General features: G+C 46.5%; 1 protein-coding gene across 6 annotated transcripts in view; it reads left to right on the plus strand.

Moving 5' to 3' along the window:
- Positions 1-19,562, plus strand: part of MVB12B (multivesicular body subunit 12B) — a 53,156-nt gene that overhangs the window by 21,675 nt on the left and 11,919 nt on the right. For all 6 annotated transcript variants that reach the window (XR_001558730.1, XM_015879485.1, XM_015879486.1 and 3 more), the window contains 2 exons: positions 4,226-4,323; positions 19,022-19,077. Coding sequence is in view for 5 of the 6 variants with exons in the window: in XM_015879485.1 (XP_015734971.1) it covers positions 4,226-4,323; positions 19,022-19,077 (154 nt within the window). In the remaining variant the exon portion in view is untranslated. The remainder of the gene's footprint in view (positions 1-4,225; positions 4,324-19,021; positions 19,078-19,562) is intronic.

Here is a 19,562-nt window from a genome sequence, read left to right on the forward strand (position 1 = left end):
TTTTCCATTGTTTGGCAGCTGTTCCATCCTGGTTGCTTATATTCTCTGACCTGAGTTAATCTCCATACAAAGGAGCTGCAGGAACTTCATTCACATCCAGCCATACGTCCTGGCTGTCAGTCTGCAGGTCGTGGTGCAGCTCTGAGCAGCACCAGGGCTGTGGTTCTGGCAGTCCCGGGGTGCAGACATGCAGTGTGCTGCCTTGGGCAGGGTGCAGGATGGGCCTCCTCACCACCGAGAAAATGAAGAGGTTGAATGTGAAAGTGGAAAGAATGGCTCACTCCCTTTTTCATTTCTCTCACGCGTTCGGGCTTTTATAAAATTTTAATCTGGCTCCACCAGCTCTCATTGATTTTTGGAAAACAGGATATTTAAGTAGTTTGGAATGAGATGAAATGCTTGCAAAGCCCATATGGTGCTTGTTTTAGGCGAAGGGTCAGCAAGGTTTTAGAAAGTATTTAAATATTTGGTTTACACGATTAGAATAGATTGTCTGGAATGGAGTCCATTACCCGAGGTGGTTCCTGCCGCACCGTTTTGTTTTTCACTGCAGTTCTTTGGGGTATGAGGTAGGTGTTCTGGCAGTGTAGGGCCTGAGCACAGTAAAAGTTAAGGGCTGTGAAGAAATGCTGTAGATGGGGTTCTGGACACAGCCAGAGCCATAGGTGTCTGTTCTGGTGCTTTTTGTAAGCCATGGTTTGGAAAATCCATTCTGCTCGAGTGAGCAATGGTGCAGATGGCCTCTGAGCCCGCGCTTGCAAGCAGGCTTTCCTTCTACCCATAGGCAAGGCTTTCGAGTAGGATTGTGTTTCTTGAGAAGTGTTGCCCAACATTAATTTCTTGTAGGTATGTTTTTGTCCTTCTCCAGCTTTGAATGTACTTAATCTTTCTGTCCTCTGTTTTTTGTGTAATCCATCAATTAGGGAAGATCAGCTCTTTATTTTGGGGTATTCCCGTGGAACTTTGCAGGACCTGCAGCACCATTCTCAGGTTTGCCTGGAACAGAATGCAGTGCAGATCTGGGCCTGGGGCTGCAGTGTGTGCTCTGTATGTGCCAATGTGGGGCAGCTTCCAAGCCACTGCCTGATCCCTCTGCTGCCTTCATCACATCCAGTTGGAGACCAAATGCCTGCCATTGTTCTTTTGCTACGTGTTGTTGATATTTTTATATGAATTATGAAGCATCCTTTGATATCTGGAATTTCCCCTCATGCTCTTATGTTACTTTTTATGAGTACTTTCTCCCTAACTTCAAAAGCAGTTCATCACCTTCGTGCAGACAGTCCCTGATCGCTGGTTTGGAGCTGTTGGCCATTCCTGGACCTGTTTTATGTGTTTCTCTCTAGAAACATTAAAAAAGGGCCATGATGTGTGCAGACCTCGGACCTACTCTGCTTGCATCCAAAGAGCCTCTCATCGTGTGCTGCTTCTGGTGCTGCTGCACATAGACACTTTCTAGTGGTTTAAAAACTAAAAGAAAAACAGAAAGTTAAGAGAGCAGTTAAATCTAACCTGGCCTGAATTGTGGTGGTGTTTCTTCTTAAATTACCTGGAAATTATAACCTATTGGGAAGAACACGCATTTTTAATCCCTCTTAACCTGTGCAGGAGCAGCATTCCTGCAGTGGGCGCTGCCTGCCCTCCTCTCCTCCCCCTCCAGCTGCTGTGGGACAGCAGCTCTGTTCCCCCTGCTGCAGTGCAAAGGGAGGGCAGAAATCACTTGTTCGATAGTCCAAAACGGAAAATAATTGGCACTAGGACAGTTCACGTGAGTTGCCGTTCCTTGACATTAGAGATTCCACTGAAGTACTCATAATTACTGTTAATATCTTTCAGTGGAAACTTTCTCAGTGAGCGAGCACTGGTGAAGCAGTATTTAACGGCGTGCTGCTGGCATGATAAGAATGCAAATAAGCGTTATTAGCCTAATGATTCTGCTGTCACCATGGCTGTGCAGCAGTAGTGCTGTGAATATGTCATGCAGCACCCGTGAATTTGGAAAGTGTGTCAAAACACAACTTCAATTAGTTTGCTCTAATTTTGGCTCTAGAGAGTTCATAACGATATTGCTTCTCATTAAAAAGGGTTTTCTTATATGGACGCACACAGCACATGAAGGGCCAGTTGTGGGGGGCAGGAGGGGGCTGGGGCTCCAGGAGCATCCCAGGCACCCTGCAGCACACAGCCCTGCTCTGGGCTCAGCCTTCTGTTAGTTCATTGGAACATCCCTTAGTGCTGAGATGGAGATCTGAGGAAGGTTTGCTCTGACAAAGGAGCAGGATAGGCAAAGCCCTGCAGTACACAGGGGCAGCCATGGTGCTGGTGGTTCTGGCCCTGTGTGGCTTGAGTGTGTTCTGGGCCTGCAGCACTGGGGAGAGGATCTTGTGCTCGCAGGTGAGCAGCTGGTGAGGGGTTAAAGCAGTAATTGCTTAAATCTTTCAGGCTTTCCTCCCAGTTCTGTGATAATTTGATGAAGAACTTCACTCTAATTAAATATTCAAATTAGGAATAAGTGTCAATATGGCTTCCCATTGCCCGGAATGATGATTAATTGTATTCAAAACTCTAGTGGCCGCTGTAATCTAAACCAAACCGTTGTTCTTGATTATTTCTGCAACACATTTACCACGTTTTTGTTTTAAAATTTAAACTAGTAATTGATTTGCCATATGCCGCAGAGCTGCACATACTTTCACAATATGTGTTTAGGAACTTGGGGACTCTGTAATTGGGATTTTCTTGCTTTTCAGTGGCAGCCTCTCTTTTTTCTTTCTTTTTTTTTTTTTTTTTGTCTTCTACAATGCAAAATGATCTGGCTTTCACAATATGTAAGGAAAATGCATTATGCAATCAACTTGCTGGGTATAAGTTATATCGATCTTGGCCAAAGTTTGCATTAATTTGAAGTAAATCAGACTTTGTTTCCTGTTCTTTCCCTACAATATCGTGCTTTTAAAGAAGAGGGAGAGAACCAATCTCATTGCAGCAGTTCTTACCTCTGTCTCTTGGCCATGACCATGGCCATAGCCCCACACAGCACAGCCAGGGAAACACAGCAGTGCTGCCTCAGATCAGAGCGGGGCTTTGCGGGCTGAGCACCCATACAGTGCTCACAGTGCTGATGGTGCTGCATGTGGATCTGGGCCAGCAGCAGCGCTGGGCTCAGTGCTTGGTGCTGGTTGGCCAACAGGAGCTGCACATCCAGAAGGGTGGAGCCTCTTGCAGCAGGTGCTGGAGTGAACTTCTAAGATACTCTGCTTAGAAATGGATCTTTTTCAAATAGATCTGCTTTGCTTACGGTTTGAGTGTTTCCTACTGCTATGTTTAGGTATGACAAAAACCATCCTCAGTACCAGCCGGAGAATTGCAGAAGATCTTTCTGTTGGCTGTTGTGATGCCTCAGAAAGTGTTTTTGGATACAGCTATTAAAAGAAAAACGAAAGGAACAAAAGCCCTGAACAAATGAGGGGCCTGCAGTGCCCGCAGGCAGCACTACTCTGGTTTATAGTGTGTCCATGACAAACTGCCTCTGCTGGCAGAGCCCCGGACTGGTTCTGCTTTAACAGAACACTGTTAGCCAAATTGGAAAATATTTTCACACCATCGTTGTTGTTAGAAATAGCTCTGGGAAGAACAGCAAATTCAGACTGATTTTTGCTTTTTGTTATTTTGTCCATGCTGTTCACCATCAGCAGTATCAAGATCTAAAAATATGTGGTTCTTTGCAAAATCTACCTTCTGAGTAAGGCAAATGGTTTCCACATGATTTGCTCAAGAGATAAAACCTGCTGACTGAGAACATGGGTCAAGTTCCTCCTGGACAATATCCAGGGCTCCTACAGCTGCAGCACAGAGCGTGGGGTTCCCTGACAGTGGGCAGTACTGGGCACTCTGCAGGTAGGCAGCTCTGCTGGGTGAAGTGTTGGCCACTGCCTTTGCATTTGTGTCAGACTGAACTCTGCTATGAGTGTTATCGTTTCACGTGGCAATGTGATCCAGAAGGTTAATGATAATGTTTTATAAAAATTCACGTGGAGCTGAGATCAGCATTAGAAAAGTACGAGTTGGAGTTGCAGACACCTGCAGCGAAGGTGATGGGGAGCATTTGGCTGCTCTGTGGACAGGCAGGGAGCAGGCAGCCCACCTGGGGCACCCTGGAAGTCACCCCAACCAATGGGGGCATTGTCTGCTCTACAATGACCTTGTTTCCCTTTCTCTTCCTCAGGCATATCTCACTGACACTTCCTGCGAGCTTCCGAGGCAAAAGTCACAGCAGCCGCCTGGACTTGGAGCACCAGCACTCAAACCTGTACGCCATATCAGGTAAGCTGGCACACGCCGTGGTTTCTCTTCTTCTCAGTAACCAGAAGGTTAACCAAGTTAAAGCAGGCTTGTTTGCGTGAATGGCAGGTGAGTGTTGTCTGTGAAATGCACCCCCAGATCTGTGCAGGTGCCATTTAAGCACTGAGCACCAGGAATGCAGAGGGACCACAAAACACCTGGCTGGAAATGTTGTTAGTAGTGAGCGTTACTGACTGCTGAGGAAATGGCAGCCCTCAGGGAGAGATACAGCTGCCCAAGGTGGCTTCAGATGAGAGATCTGGTGAAAGCAGCACTGGCACAAACCTTGCTTTTCAGCTTTTTAATGATCTTCACTGGTGAGTTGTGTCAAACATGTCAGCACACAGCCTGGGAGGCTCATCCTGCATTGCAAGGACAAGTTTTCATGCACACAGTTCTTTGCTTTGTGAATATATTTGTTAAAAACAAGTGATGTTAGGGCAAATTTGAAATCAGATGTGGAGATGAAGCTTAGATGAAATTAGGATACAGGTTGTTCTACTTTACTTTTAAGAACTATGTGCTCCCTTGCTGTGACACACTCCATGTGCTAATCTGGGCTGGTATGCTAATGCTGGAGCTGGTGATAGCTTCCAGATGCTGGTGTGGAACTGCCTATGAATATTTTTGCTAGTTTTTATTTTTACATAGTTTGTAGGGAAGATGTGTGTTTAAATGGAGCACTGAGGCTCAAGCCCAAACCTTTGCCCATGTGTGTATAGGTAATTTTTTACTGTGCTTCAGGACTACATGGTGGGAGCTGGGGTCCCCTTTTGAGCTGTCCCTGACAGCACTTCTCTTCTGTAAAGGTCCTGCCTTGAAGTGCATGATTTCTTGGGAGATGAGAATGCTGAGAAGGAATGCAGCATGCTTCTGGGGCCCAGCACAAGGAGGCAGGGATGCTCTACAGAGCTGCACTTCAGAGTCTCTCACTCTTGCAAGTGTTGAGAGCTCTGCACTCTGGAAGCCATTAAAAAAGCACAGCAAAAGCACTTTTGGTTCTGCAGACTAAAGAGGAGTGTTCCATACAGCTGTTGCACAGAAGTACATTTCACCTGCCCGTCCTCTTATTGGGGCTATCCTGTACTCTAATTCAGCTAAGCAGTGCAGGAGATCTTTCCTTAAAATTAATTATTTTTGAGTGCTGCTACACCTGAACAAATATTGTGATAGCTGCAGTAGAAACACACTTACTAGCAGTTTTCTCTTTGTTACAACATTTTTGCAAGGGAAGAAAAATATTTGCTTTAGACCTGTCTATGTCAAAACCTAATGAAAGTGAGCTCCCTTCACCTGACTGGAGCGGATTCTCAGAACAGCTTGGAAACCCAGAAGCAGCAGCAGAGGATTTGGTGGGCTGTACAATAAGTGCTGCTTGTGTACGAACATAGAAGAGGTGGTGGCAAAAATGTTCCTTTCACAGGTCCTTTCCATTAATAGTGAGTGACACTTCTTACATGGGAACATGGCACTAATTCATGTACCATAATCAAAGGGTTATTTAAGAGGTAATCTCTGACTAAAACTGCAGCTTCAAGTTCCTAAATAGACGGAATATAAGAGTGGCATAATTCTTGTCAGTACTCGTTTTTCTTGTTACTTTCCTGCACTAATAGATTTAGAAATGTAAGGGAAAGCATGTTCTGTTCTTGTGCTCACGAGGCCATCCTGCACAGAGGATGGCAGAGATGTGTTTTCTCTTCTGATGCAGCATCAAAGGCACTGGTGGAAGCAGTGGTTCCGCTCGAGTGTTACTGGGCATGACCCTGCTTTTGGGACTGCCTCTGCTTGCAGCATGAGCAGCCTGGAAAAACAACCAATATCTGGAATGTTTTACAAGATACTTATAGGCAAAGCATAAAATGGAAAACTAGGCATGGCATCAGCCCTCTGCATTTGCACAAACATATTTTACTCAGAGTGTATGGCTGGGTTTGTTCTTCCAAACTGCTGGGCATGTTACACAAGTTGTTGTGTGTACTGTGATGTAATGGTGATGTAATGGTGATGTAATGGCTATTGTAGCTGCGGGGCAATTCTGAAGAAATGCTTTTGTCATATGAAACATCCTTTGTGTTGGCAGGGATCTTCTTGGAAACATCCTTTGTGTTGGCAGGGATCTTCTTGCTCACCTCCTGACCACTGCAGCCTTGTCAGCAGCTGTGTTGAAATGCTGGGATAATTCCCTCTGCATACTTAAACCTTCCCGAGGCAAATTAACCCCAAGGCACGTGGTGGGAACCATTCAGAAGTTTCCTGTTATGTTGGAGCAGTTCTCAGCCAGTCCCTTTTATCTGTGCTGCAGTGTTGGTGTCTCACTGCAGTGTCATGGCAACAGGAAATTTATGAGCGCTTCTGCACTGCTGCCCTGAGTGCTTCCAGGCTGGGGTTTGGGGAGGGGTCCCAGTGGTGCAGGGAGGTGGGGGGGGTGGGAAGCAGGCCTTGCTGATGTGCGCTTGAGCTGCTGGCTCCCTCTCTCAGCTCCTGGCAAAATGGAAGGCTTCTGGTTCTGGCTGAGGGAAACAAAAGCCATTATGGGCAGCCTCTTATCTCCTAGTTTTGGTGTGGCCTTGGTCTGAATTGTGGTGCGAAGGAGATAGGATATTTAGAGAAAGAGCTGTAGATGTGCTGAAGGTCTGTGCTGTGGGCTCAGCATTGTCCTGAGCCACCCAGGGCTGTCCCAGCACGTGACACTGGAGGCTCAGAGGTGACCTTATTGCTCTCTGTAACTACCTGAAGGGAGGTTGTGGGAGCTGTGGGTCGGCCTCTTCTCTCATGTAACAGGTGACAGGACCAGAGGGAATGGCTTCAAGCTGCACCAGGGGAGGTTCAGGCTGGATGTTAGGAAATACTGCTGCTCTGAAAGAGTGGTCAGGCAGTGGAATGGGCTGCCCAGGGAGGTGGTGGAGTCACCAACCCTGGAGGTGTTCAAGGAACATTTGGACGTTGTGCTGAGAGACATGGTTTAGTGAGATTTATTGGTGATGGGTGGATGGTTGGACTGGATGATCTTGTAGATCTTTTCCAACCTTGGTGATTCTGTGATTCTGTGAATGGGGAGGAACTCAGCAGAACTGCTGCAGGGGGAGCTGCAATAGACCTGATGCTGCTGGGATCGTGGTGCTACAAGGAGTGCGGTGCTGAGGGCTGACAGGTGTAATATGCATGTTCCAATGGGCAGCAGCTGGAAGAAGAATATCCTGCACCAGGCAGTCCTATTGGCAGGCACTGCTCGATATTTCACTGGTCAGACTTTCTTCATGGCCTTCAGCTTAATTAAGATGTTGTTGTGAGTACATACTGCCTTCATTTCAGGCTGTGGCATCATCCAGCTGCGTACTGCTCTGCCTTATTGGAGCCACAAGGACGGTGGGAGAAGGGAGCACTTTGCAGGCAGCCACCGATGTTAACACATAGGGAAAATTCCTGAATGAAGTAAAAAATTATTTATAATAACGGTACTCAAATAGAAGGGAAATAAGTCACTTTAAGGGTATATAAATTTTTATGATAGTATATAAACAGCCATAGCTTGCCTTGTCTCCCATCTATCCCTGCAGAAAATGAGGGCAACATCTAACATAAAGAAAAATATAATAAGAAAACAAAGAAATGAATGGGAAGAGCTGGAGGATTGATCGCTTGGTGTATTTGTATATCCTGATGTAAGAGGTGCTGCTGACAGGTGGCCAGGTTTCTTCTGTACAGAACCATGTGTGCGCTGTCAGGGCGGTGCGAGCAGCCTTGTTCCGATTGATGAATTGCCTGCTTTCTTGATTAAACCTTCCGTCACTTAAGAAACAAAAAGGCTGTGTTTGGATGGCAGAGTGGGACACGTCAAAAAAATCTGTCTGCTTTACCTTTGTGCAGATGTTGGGCACAGACTGTAACATGTATTATTAAAATGAATGTGGCATTTACTGTGCATTATTTCTTTCCTGGGAGAAAGGACCTGTAAATTATATGCTAATAATCAGCTTTAACCCTTTCAGAAACCAAGAGATGAAGCAGTGTGAATATTCTTGCAAGCCTTGCTAATTGGATGGTCCTTAATGCCACTGCAGCTCTCTGAAGTTAATAACAGTGCGTCAGGGCTGGATGCCACTGCCTTGAGAGTCTCACCTGCAGGAAGTGCTGTGCTGTGTGAGTGCCAGCAAGCAAAGCCTGGTGGTGGTGGGTATTGCACTGCAAGTGCTGCCAGTGCTGTGTGTCGGGGTCAGCAGTGCAGGCCTGCAGGCAGGGCAGGCTGTGACCGCAGTTCCCAGCTTCCCGCACTGCACCAGGCTTGGTTTTGCTGGAGTTGCTCTGACCTGCAAGCTGGTCGTATGTGACCAAGTTGCCATCTCGAGAAAAGAATTAGGGGTGGTACAAGGCCTTAACATTCCTTTTGGAGCACGTGGCAGGACGTTGTTGGATACTAGTTGCTGAGATTGCTGAATGAGGTTTCGACCTGCTCAGCCATGGGTTCCGTCTGGCACTGTGCCTCTCACTGCCTCCCACTGTGCCGTTCCCTGCTCACAGGAGAATGAGGCCCCTGCTGGCACTGTATGTGCCCTGCACACCGCTGGTAGTGCCTCGGCTGTGCCGTGATGCTTTCTGCAGCCAGCTCCTGAGTCCTGCTGCAGGTGGGTGTCTGTGGGTACTGCTGCAAAGCGCACGGTCATTCTGACTGCCTCATACACAAAGTCTGTACCTTCTGGAGTCTGATGCTTTCAGACTGTCAAGACAGAAATTGCATTGCATGAACTGCATCAGGTACTTCTGTGCAGTCCCGTCAGAATGCGTGTGAAATAATTAGAGCCTCTTTGACCAATCTTGTGCTTGAAACAAGTGCACAAATGTCCAAATGCTGCTCCAGCTGTCACCTTCTGGGCAGGAACCCGACTTCCATCACGTCACCCTCTGCCTCTGCAGGTTGCTGCCCTGGCATCACCCGGAGATAACAAGGTGATCTGCTACCCTTGGATGTGACCAGGTTCCATTTATTTTGAGCATTTAAATATGAAAGCTGCACTGGAAAAAAAAAAAAAAAGAAGAAGAAGAAAAAAAAAAACAACCACAAACAGAGCATACTTTGCTGCCTGTTAGTGTAGTGTTTCAAATAACCCGTTGCTTTGTGATTTCTAGCCCTGTCACTACTGCAGCCCCTCGTGTGTGGCTCCTGGAGGAGGAGCTGAGCAGTGCAAGGGGCAGGACTGCATCATGGAGCTGTTGGGAGTGGGCAGCCCAGCCTCTGCAACACATGGAAGATTTGGGAATGCGCTGTGCTGGCATGGATGTGTAATGCAGAGCTTGGAGGCAGCAGAGAATGGGAACTGCTGATAATGAGCTGGAAAAACATGAAAGCCAGTGGATTCCTGGAGGGAAAGAAAGTTACTTTCCTGCATTGGATAACAGTGACCTTAGCAAGAGGACTTGTCATTTTTTATAGGTAGATTTCTTTGTAGGATTTACTTTGCATGTTGCTTTTATGCAGCATGATTCCTTCAGTACTTTCTGAGCTCCATCTCTTACAGCAGGACCCGGTTCTGCTGTCCAAATTGTGCCCACCAACGCACACCCAAGCAGCCCAGCTCCAGAGCATCCATGTGGCACGTAGAGGAAAAGTAAGGAAGGGTGGTCTTTCTAGATTAAGAAGTGGGAGAAAAGCTAAAGACTGTGTTACATTTCTGTGCCCATGTGTCAGCTTCTTTCTCATTGCAAAATATCAGGTTATCTGTGCTACAGCTGCCACTTACTTCTCTTCAGCTTGCATTTTCTTCTAAAAGATACTATATCTTTTATCTGGATGTAATGAGGACAGACGTTTTAATCAGAGGTTAGTCATTTATTTTTGCAAACTATTGTTTTCCTTCATCATTTTTGCAGATAATTAAATGGTTCGCTTGGCACAGTGTGTCTGCTTTATTAAAACAGGTAATTTTGAAAAAAAGAGAGATGGTATTTTTTGGTTCACTGCACAAGAATTGCTTTTATCTTCATCTTCCTGTGTAGTTTCTGGTGGCTCTGCAATCCCCTCCTATGTTGGAGCGCTTTGGTACGCCCAGCTCTGCTCTGCAGAGGGGAGGCCCTGTGCTGCGCTTTGCTGTCGATCCAGATTGCCGTGTGTGTGTTCGTCACACTTCTTAAGAATCAAAGCAGAACTAAATTTATTTTTATGGCACTGAATTTTAATCAGAACGGTCCAAAAGCAGACAAGTTGTGACACAGGCTTTATCCTGCGCTGAAACTCCTTTTTCTAGGCTGGGATTAAAGTCAGCCCATTCTCCTGCCCTGCAATTTCCAGTCTCTGGACTTAGAGTGCTGGATAATCATCAAAACACAAAAAGCTCTATTAATAACCAGCCGTGCAGGGAGACTGAAGGCTGATGTGAAGTGCTGCAGCTGCGTCTTCCAGGCAGGGAGATGGTGGTGTTTAATGCTGTGTTTAATGGGATTCAGAGCAGTGTTTGTGGTGGGCTCAGCTCAGCTGTGCCCATTGTGGTGGGACAGGACCTGGGCCGCATCCTTTGTCTTCCCCAGTCCAATGTTTGTATAGTGGTACAAATGCAGGAGGTGTCAGCTGTGGCACTGCTCTCTTCCATGCCCGTATGCCATTACTGCCCACTGCAGGAAGTGCTGCGCCTTCGTTTTCTACTGTCCTGGGATCCACTGCACACTGGGGCCATGCGCCTGGTCCCAGCAAGGCTGCTGGGGTCCCGTGGTGATGCAGGATGGCAGTGCTGGTGCTGCTGGGGTCCCGTGGTGATGCAGGTACCCCGCAGTTGCACAGCACAGCTCACAGTGCTTTCTGTGGAGTGCCACCTCTGGGCACTGCGCCGTGTTTGTTTTGCTTTGCTGAGTGCTGTAGTTCCATTTTTTTAAATAGGAAACTGCTCTGTGGTTTGGATATTTAAACAGTTATTAACCGAATGACAATTAACAGATTGCACCGACAGATTTTCTTTTCAGAACCTCTGAAATCGAGTATAGTTTGCAAAACTATCGCAGCACAGTAATGACAATGAATTTTGATTTCCCGGAACTGATATTAGACTCCTTATTAAACTATGTGCATCTGCTTTTAATTTACTCCAAATAATTGGAAAATGCAATGAAGCTTTCCAATTAAAGCACGGCTTTATGCTGTTTAATAATACCCCCATAATATTATAGCTTACGAAGTGACAGGTGAGTTGGTGTATGAATAAAACATAAAGGCAGCAATAAGGGACAGAAAACCGGAGACAGTTGTTGGGGATTTTAAATGCTGGATGTAATTTGCATATATTAATCTCTTCTTTTCAGCCTTATCAGGCGTTCTTCAGTATTTGAAGTTAAAATAGCGTTGACAGGCGGGAGTACGCTTAGTTTTTTCAAGGATTTATTACTTGTATAATTTCTGATCTTTAATAAGCAGATATGACTGATCCTCATAGTTCTATAGAAATCGGTTAATTGTTCCAGATGGCGTGTACTGATTATGCAAAATTACTTTTCACACCATTTTTTTTTTTTCTGATGGAGTTTGGAGTAAAATTAAATTTTTTATAGCTTTCTTATCATGCTGTTTTACAGTGGTTTTCGCACAGAAGTTGAATTTAATCTACTATATTACATTGACCAGCAGAGTTATTCTAATGTAGCATTTTGTGATTTGACAAAGAATAATAGAACACATCGCTCATTGTTCGTTACCATGCTGCTAATAAAAAGGAGTTCTAGTGCAGAAAACCAGGCTGTTATTTATGAAGAATACTTAATTTGCACCCTTAAAAAAGCAGAATTGTTACAGTGAGATGTTCTCTCCTTTGGATAGAAGACTGGGGCAGAACAAATAAAAATAGCCTCGTTGCTGCTGATTCCCTGTGACACAGGAGGACTCTCACAGGGATGGCTGCAGGCGCAGTGTGCTGTGCCAGGAGGTGTGTCCCCATCATCCAGAGATGGATCTCGGTGGCGTCATTTTGAAGTCCCTGTGGTGGGCCCATCTCTGTATCAGAGCCATCCCAGTGCCGCGCTGTCCCCATCTGAGGCTGCTCCCACCCCTGGTGTGCTGCAGGCCTCGGTGGAGGGCCAAGGTGCAGACCCAGCCTGGGGCATCCCATCCTGCTGCTGCTTCTCGCAGAGCAGCCACTGGTGAAGACACAACCTTGTGGTGAATGGAATTAAAATCTTCTGTTAGCGACTGAAGGAACTAAACAGGTCTGGGGAAAAGGAGGCTGAGACCTTATTGCTCTCTTCCAGTATCTGAAAGGTGGTTGCAGCGGAGAGGGGTTGGTTTCTTCTCATTGGTGACAGGACAAGGGGAAATGGCCTCAAGTTGCACCAGGGGAAGTTTAGGTTGGATATCAGGACAAACTTCTTTACAGAAAGGGTTGCAGAGCACTGGAATGGGCTGCCCAGGGAGATGGTTGAATCACCATCTGTGGATATGTTTAAAAACCGTCTGGATGTGATACTCGGGGACATGATTTAGCAGAGGGCTGTTAGGGTAGGATGGTGAGACTGTGGTTGGAATCAATGATCTTCAAGGTCTTTTCCAACCTGAGCAGTTCTATCGTTCTGCGATTCTATGATTAAGCTAGAAAAGTGGGGATACAGCAAATGGACTTCTGCAAAGAGTGCTTATTTTTAACTCAGTAGAATAAAGACAAGTAATTAACTTGGCCATTAGAAATCTCAGGATTTCTCTCATCTCCTGCAGAACAAGAAGATTGTTTGTGTATACTTTTATATATGTACAAATAATATATAGGGAAGCAAGTAATGGCATAAATCAGGAATGATTAGAAAATATTTGTTCTAATGAAGTAATAATTTGGTAGTAATGCTTTTCATCAGTGTAGCTTAAGGCTACATTAAGTGGACAGACTTTATATGGATTCTCTAATTTTAATCTCCAAAATGCTATCTAATGTCTCATTAAGACTCGCTTATAATGTATCTTAAGTACAGTCATTAAATATAGTTTAGGGAGATTTATGTTCAGATATTGCTTAAAGATGTTTTAATAGGCCCATTTACTCTGATGATATTAATGAGCTCTTAACACATATTAAGCTTCTAAAACTGGGAGCATTGCTCTCACAGTGACAAAACAACGTGGCCTGGGGCCCTGTGGCACAGCCGCCTTGCGGGGCTGCAGTTGCCCCCAGGGCTGTGCTGCTGTGGGCAGTGGGGCTGGGAGGTACCACGGGTCTGTGTGTGTAGTGCAGCAAGTGAGGGCTTTTAAGGATTGAGCCAGGCATGGCCATGATTCATACAGCCCACAGTTCTGATCGTTTCAGGTTGGTGCAGGAATTATAACTGCATTTAATACTAACTGTTCATTCCCGTATTGTTGCTTTTAGTTCCAGCTCTGCAAGTTATTGCAAACAAAATTCTCCAGTTCCATCACTTGGCTCTTTTTAAAGAATCCTTCTGAGTTCAGAGACTTTTCTAATTACTAAATTGGTTTGTTAGGAGGAGATAATAGCAAATTTCTTCTTTTCGTAATTGGACATTTCTTCCCTGTAGGCTAATGTATGCTCAGCACTCGCATGCACAATAAGCCGCGCTTTTGAGAAGCCATAACTAGCTAATAAGTGCCGCGGTCTCATCAGAGAGTAATGGTTTGCTGATTAGCATAATTAATGACAAATGGTGGTGCGGAGCTGGCGGATTGGTTTAGCAGATGATGAATGCGTTGCAGCCGCCACTGAATCCTGCCAAAGTCCTGCTGGCTGCCAGCCGCATGCTGCCAGCAGGCAGAGCCCTATGGCTGGGGCTGGGCTGGGGCCTGCACAGGGCATGGATGTGGCCCTGATCGTGGCGCTGAGCACGGCTGTCCCATCACAGCACAGGGCTGGGGCACTCAGGGGCAGCTGATGCACTGCAGTGGGCTGCGTCAGGCGCTCCATGGAGGGTGGGAGGGAGCTGCCCGTGTCTGTCCATGCTATGAGATGGGCGCGTTTATCTGTGACTTGATTAATCAGCGCTAATTTGCATTCGCATGAGGCTGATAAAAATAGAGTTACCTTTTCACCTTTAAAGAGGAGGAGGGATTATTTCTAGGTTGTCTCTTTTTTTAAGTGATAAGCAACTCTTTTACCGGTAAGGATGAAAATACTTAATTTGCATTAGCAAAAGAAGCTAATTATTATATAGTTAATTAGCATCTGGAAATGAGGATTATCTTAATTACAAAGCACAATTTCCTTAATAGCTACAAAACTGTAAGTTTGATCTGTGTGGAGATCGGTGACTATTATTATGTAATTAGTGATCATATTAATGGTGCAGTGTATTTAGATATAATTTGCATATGCAAATGAAATTTAACTGATAGAAATATGTGGCTCCACTAATGGCTCTGAGCACTTAAAAACTGAATTACATCAGGAGGTGAGGTCCAGGCCAGCTACACGGCACCACTGTCCACCCAGCCCTGGCTCGGCTGCGCTGTAGCTGCTGGCAGCTGGACAGTACCTTGTACAGCACCGCTCACACATGGTGCTGGGTGCCGGGCTGGTGCCTCCTGCAGTAGCAGCGCCTCCCCTCTTTATTTTTTTTTACAAAAAGCCATTTGTATGTCAGGTAAGGGGAATAAGCGCTTGCAGGGCCAGACCCCCTAACAAAAGGCAGCGTTCCTTTACTGTGCCCTGGTCCCAGCCTGCAGTACTGCAAATGGCTGAGGTGCCAAGAACATGAGCGCTGGAGGAAGCAGCCTGCCCCAAGCAGGATGTTTCTCTCATCAAGAGGGGGAAATTTACAGCCATGGCCGGGGAACACTGCAGCCATTGTGGGTGCCTCCTCAGATGCTTTTGGCAACTGCTGACCCCAGCCTGAGCTGTGCACGCTGGCATTGCTGTCAGCCTGCTGCAGGCGGTGCAAGGTGACGGCCCCACAGGTTCTGCTGCCTTCAGTCAGAGCTGGAGGTGATGGAGCAGTGTCTGTGTTTCCTTCAGAGCACGGCCCCGCTGCGCTGCTCAGAGCTGTGTGAGCGCCCCACGCTGTATCAGCTCTGCTCTAATTAATTAAGGACTGTTGCTTGGGAGCAGCACGTGCTTAGGTGTGAGCTTTGAAGTTCAGTATGTTGCAGAGACTTCAAAGGAGACATTTTATTAAAAAATAATAAAATCAAGAGCTCCCAAACACTCGCAATCTGAAGAGCTTGTTTGAAGTCGCTCCATGCTGGCAGTGTGGGGCAGCCGCAGCACCCAGGTACCATTAGCTATTACCACGCAGTGCTTAACCTTCATGTTATTTAAAGAGAGAAAATAATCAAAGCCAGGAGTGTTTTCGGGGCTTGATCTAGCAATACAGAACTAATTGTGTTGTGTCGTGAGTTATGCAGGAAATAGAGAAAATCAAGGCTGACAATCAAATTAGCAAAAATGAAAATTTATTCCAGGTCTGTTTTTTGAATCAATGTCATTCGCGATGAACAGAAAAGCTGTGTCCGTTTCCATTGCCAGGACACCTCTCTGCAGTGAGGCCCAGCCTGTCCCTTCTGGGGAGCTCTGGGCAGCTCCTGGCTGCGCTGTGGCCCAAGGAGCCTCGTGCTGGGGCTGTTCCCTGGGCTGCAGTCGGAGCTGGAGACGAGCCCGGAGTTATTTAAACATTTTTAAGGTCAGCAAGTGAAAATTCAAGTGTAAAAGACTATGCAGAAACTGCAGTGAAGGCAGCCAGAGCTACAGAAGCACATGGGGAGGATGAGGAGGGGGCTGGAGCGCTGTGGCTGTGTCCCATGGCTGCAGTGTGAGGAACTGGCACTGCCGCAGTGTGCACTGAGCAGCACCACAGCTATTCATCTGCACCCAGGAGCTAAATATGACAATGTTAGCATTTTTCATTTCCCTGACGTTACCATTAATAAAGCAGTGATCCAAAAGAAGCTTTGCTGAGTCTGTTCTTTATGCTTCCATCACTCACAACTAGATAATTTCACACAGGATCGTTTTTAAATTAAATGACGATAAAAGCGCTCCGCTGTCCTGTGTTCACTAGTTCATAGAAGTCTATCAAGTCATTAATGTGTCATGACAAACTGCTAGTTGGATTCAAGAGTAATTAATTATTTGCATAAATAACAGGTTGGGTTTGGTGCCTTGTGCAGTGATGGCGCAGTGCGTTGGGTGCTGGGATGGAGCTTGTTGTGCTCCGCGGCCTTCAGCAATGGCTGCTTCAAGAAACCATCCCATGATTGGAGATTTCAATGAACAATGATACAGATTTTCATAATCACCATTAATCACCACATCTTTTTCAAGATAATTACAGCAATTATTATTTAGATTCTTCTTTCATGTGCGCATTGTAGAAAAGAACAAGTGCTTATTAAGCCGGGTAGTGTAGAGGGCTACGGTCTGAAGTTCTTTGTCATCCAGAAACTCATTATGTTAACTGATGCTGCCTGTGAAAGTTCGTCAGCACGTTTAAATGAGGGTAGCATTGGCAGTTCTGATTATTTAAATCTGGTGGCTTTGCTAAAAATATAGTTATTCTAGAAAGATGAATTACTAATTTGACAACCACGATTTAGTTGGAGTCTGCAGCACAGAAGGCAGCATCTCTGTGAGCTCGTGGTGGATGACGGTTCTCCTTGTGGCGCAGGGATTGTTTCTAAGTCAGCTAACAGCTCATGTTTACAGCCGGGGCTGGGGGGAGATGGACTTCTCTGGAGTTTGGGCTCAGCACTTCTGGCTGTGGGCTCTTGGCACTCTTCTGATTCCAGCAGACGAGCTAATTGGTTGTGACCTTCAGGGAGGAGCTGCTCCTCAGAGACAGTAAACGGCGCTGACATTTTTCTTCCTGAGATCCATGTGTTTCTTGCTGGTTTTGAGAGCGGTGCAAGCAGCTCCCTGATCTGTTGCAGATGTAATTCCATGCAGGGGAGAAGCCGTCCGGGTGCAGTGCAGTGGTTCTCGGCAGGCCCTCCCTCCCACTGCCTGCCCCAGCACAGCAGTGTGATGCCGGGCTCTGCTCGACTGTGGGCACAGTGCAGCACCAGCCATCGCTTAGCTCACTGTGGCACGGTGTGTGTAGGTGCCTCGAGTCCTGTCTGGCTGTGCAGAGCTGCTGAGCAAGCTTCTTGCCTTCTGCTTTTTCCCTGTAGTGTGACGGGGCTGCCACGCCAGCTCCTGTGCACATTCCCTGCGCTTTGGGACTGCGGCATTAATAACACGCTTCCATGCATCATGCCATTTTTAAGTATGATCATTAGGATAAAGGGCATATACTTAATTACAGGCCTGCTTAATTACAGCTCTGTTGAAGCTCGATTGTTTGGGAGAGTGCTAATTGTGCTGCTGGGCCCTTGGCACGCCCTGCATTCAGCTGCTCCTGGTGCAGCAGTGCGGGCGCAGGGCACCGCGCTTGTCCCGCACAAACACCAGTGTGTGAGCAATCGGAGCAGCTTCTGTTAGGGCAGCGGATGCAGATGGTCCTTCAGGTTCAGAACTTCGCAGGGTTTTGCGATGCTGCTTTTCATCTGTTTCCTTTTGTTTCATGAAACACCGCGGCTTCCACCCAACACCTTTGATAATGAAATGATCTCAGCGGAGCGGGGTTTTGTTTTCATTTGGTTTGATGCTTTAAGTCAAAAATAGACAGAGTGTGAGATGCTGAGTATTCTTAAATGACTCATTAAATCACTAACGTAATAACGCGCTGGCAGTGAGGAAACAGCAAGCGGGGAGATGAGGGCTACAGGGGTGCAGATGCTTTGTGAAAGAAAACCCTATTTGAGGATTACTGGAGGGCATTTCAGGGGTTAAACTTGGTCTGGTTGAAGTTTTTATTTCCTTAAGAGCTGAAATTTAGAGGTGTAACTGACACAAAGCGTGTGTGTCTGGGGCTGCACTCTGCCTTAGAAATGTGCCCTTTTCATCTGTGTGTGGAAATTGCTGAGATACATGCATCAGAAATAAGTGGCTCACTTGTACTGACATATCTTGTGGGAAGATTTCTGTGAAGTTTCCAAGGCAGTGATAACAAGACAGGAACACTGAGCATCACTGCGTTATCTGAGCAGAATATACAAGACATTAAAATAGAAAAAAAAATCCTCTTAATAAATATCATTAAGGTGGTGCTGCAGGGAGTGCCTGGCACAGTGACGTGTCCGTGTGCCTGTCCTCTACTTCACTGGTTTCTGTCCTCCGGACGCCGTTTGTGTTTTGTTTAAGCTCTATTTCTTGCTGTTGAATCTCCAGCAGTTGCAGCTGGGCAAGGGAAGGGGCTGGCAGTAGTTCTGCCCGGGTAACAGTAGTTACAGCTTTGCATTTGGAAGGTGAAAGTTACATGAACCAGGTATTTTCCTTCTCCTCTTGTCAGGACACCAAGTCAGCTCAGATGGATCTCTGTGGGAGTGGTAAATAAATATCTGTCATTTTAGAGTGTTTGTTTTACATTGCAAACACCATCCTGTTTTGGCAGCTGGACCGAGTTGGAAGCAAACTTAAAACTGAGAGCATGAAATTACATGTGGATTGAGCAGGGAGGGTTCATCGAGCTCCTGACTTTGTAGGGACTAACCCAGCTGTGTCTTGAATGGAGAGAAACTGCTGGGAGATTGGAGGGAGAAATCATTGGCAGTAATTTCCATGGAGTATCAGATGTCACTGCCATGTACACTTGGAATGTTTTTGTGAGCGTGAAGTTGCACAGCAGAAGTGAGCTGGAAAAGTAACGTCTCTGCTTGTTCTGTCCCTCACAGCCATGGATGGAGTGCCTTTCATGATCTCAGAGAAGTTTGCCTGTGCTCCTGAAGGGGTGAGTTGTCTTCATTCTTCTTCCCATGTCTGTAGTTTGTGGGGAGTGCTCACAAAGCTGCAAATACTCATGTCTACCACATTTATATTGCCACTGATGCAGCAATATAAATGTGCGTGATGCCAGATGCTGTGCCCTGGCCAGACCAGGCTCCCTCCTCCCACTGCCTCACCTGAGGCGCGATGCTCCAAGCACCCTTAGCAGCACCGCCGCTTCCTCTGCCCTAAAACCAAGTGCATATGGCATCACCCGGGCCTTGCAGAGCTGTTAAATTGCTGTGAGAACTGGTGGCTGCATGTGGAGCTGAGGAGCTGCGTCTGACCCTAGATAGCAGGGTTGCCATGGCTACACTGGCAGAAATCCAATTCCAAGGTGAAGCTGTGCCATCATGTTTACCAATTCCAGCCTGGAAAGTTTAGAGAGGTGCTCGAGTCCTAATGACACCGCAGCTGGACCTCTGCAGGGCACGAGGAGCAGGAACAGCA

Source organism: Coturnix japonica, chromosome 17, assembly GCF_001577835.2.
Source record: "Coturnix japonica isolate 7356 chromosome 17, Coturnix japonica 2.1, whole genome shotgun sequence".
NCBI classification, from domain to species: Eukaryota; Metazoa; Chordata; class Aves; order Galliformes; family Phasianidae; genus Coturnix; species Coturnix japonica.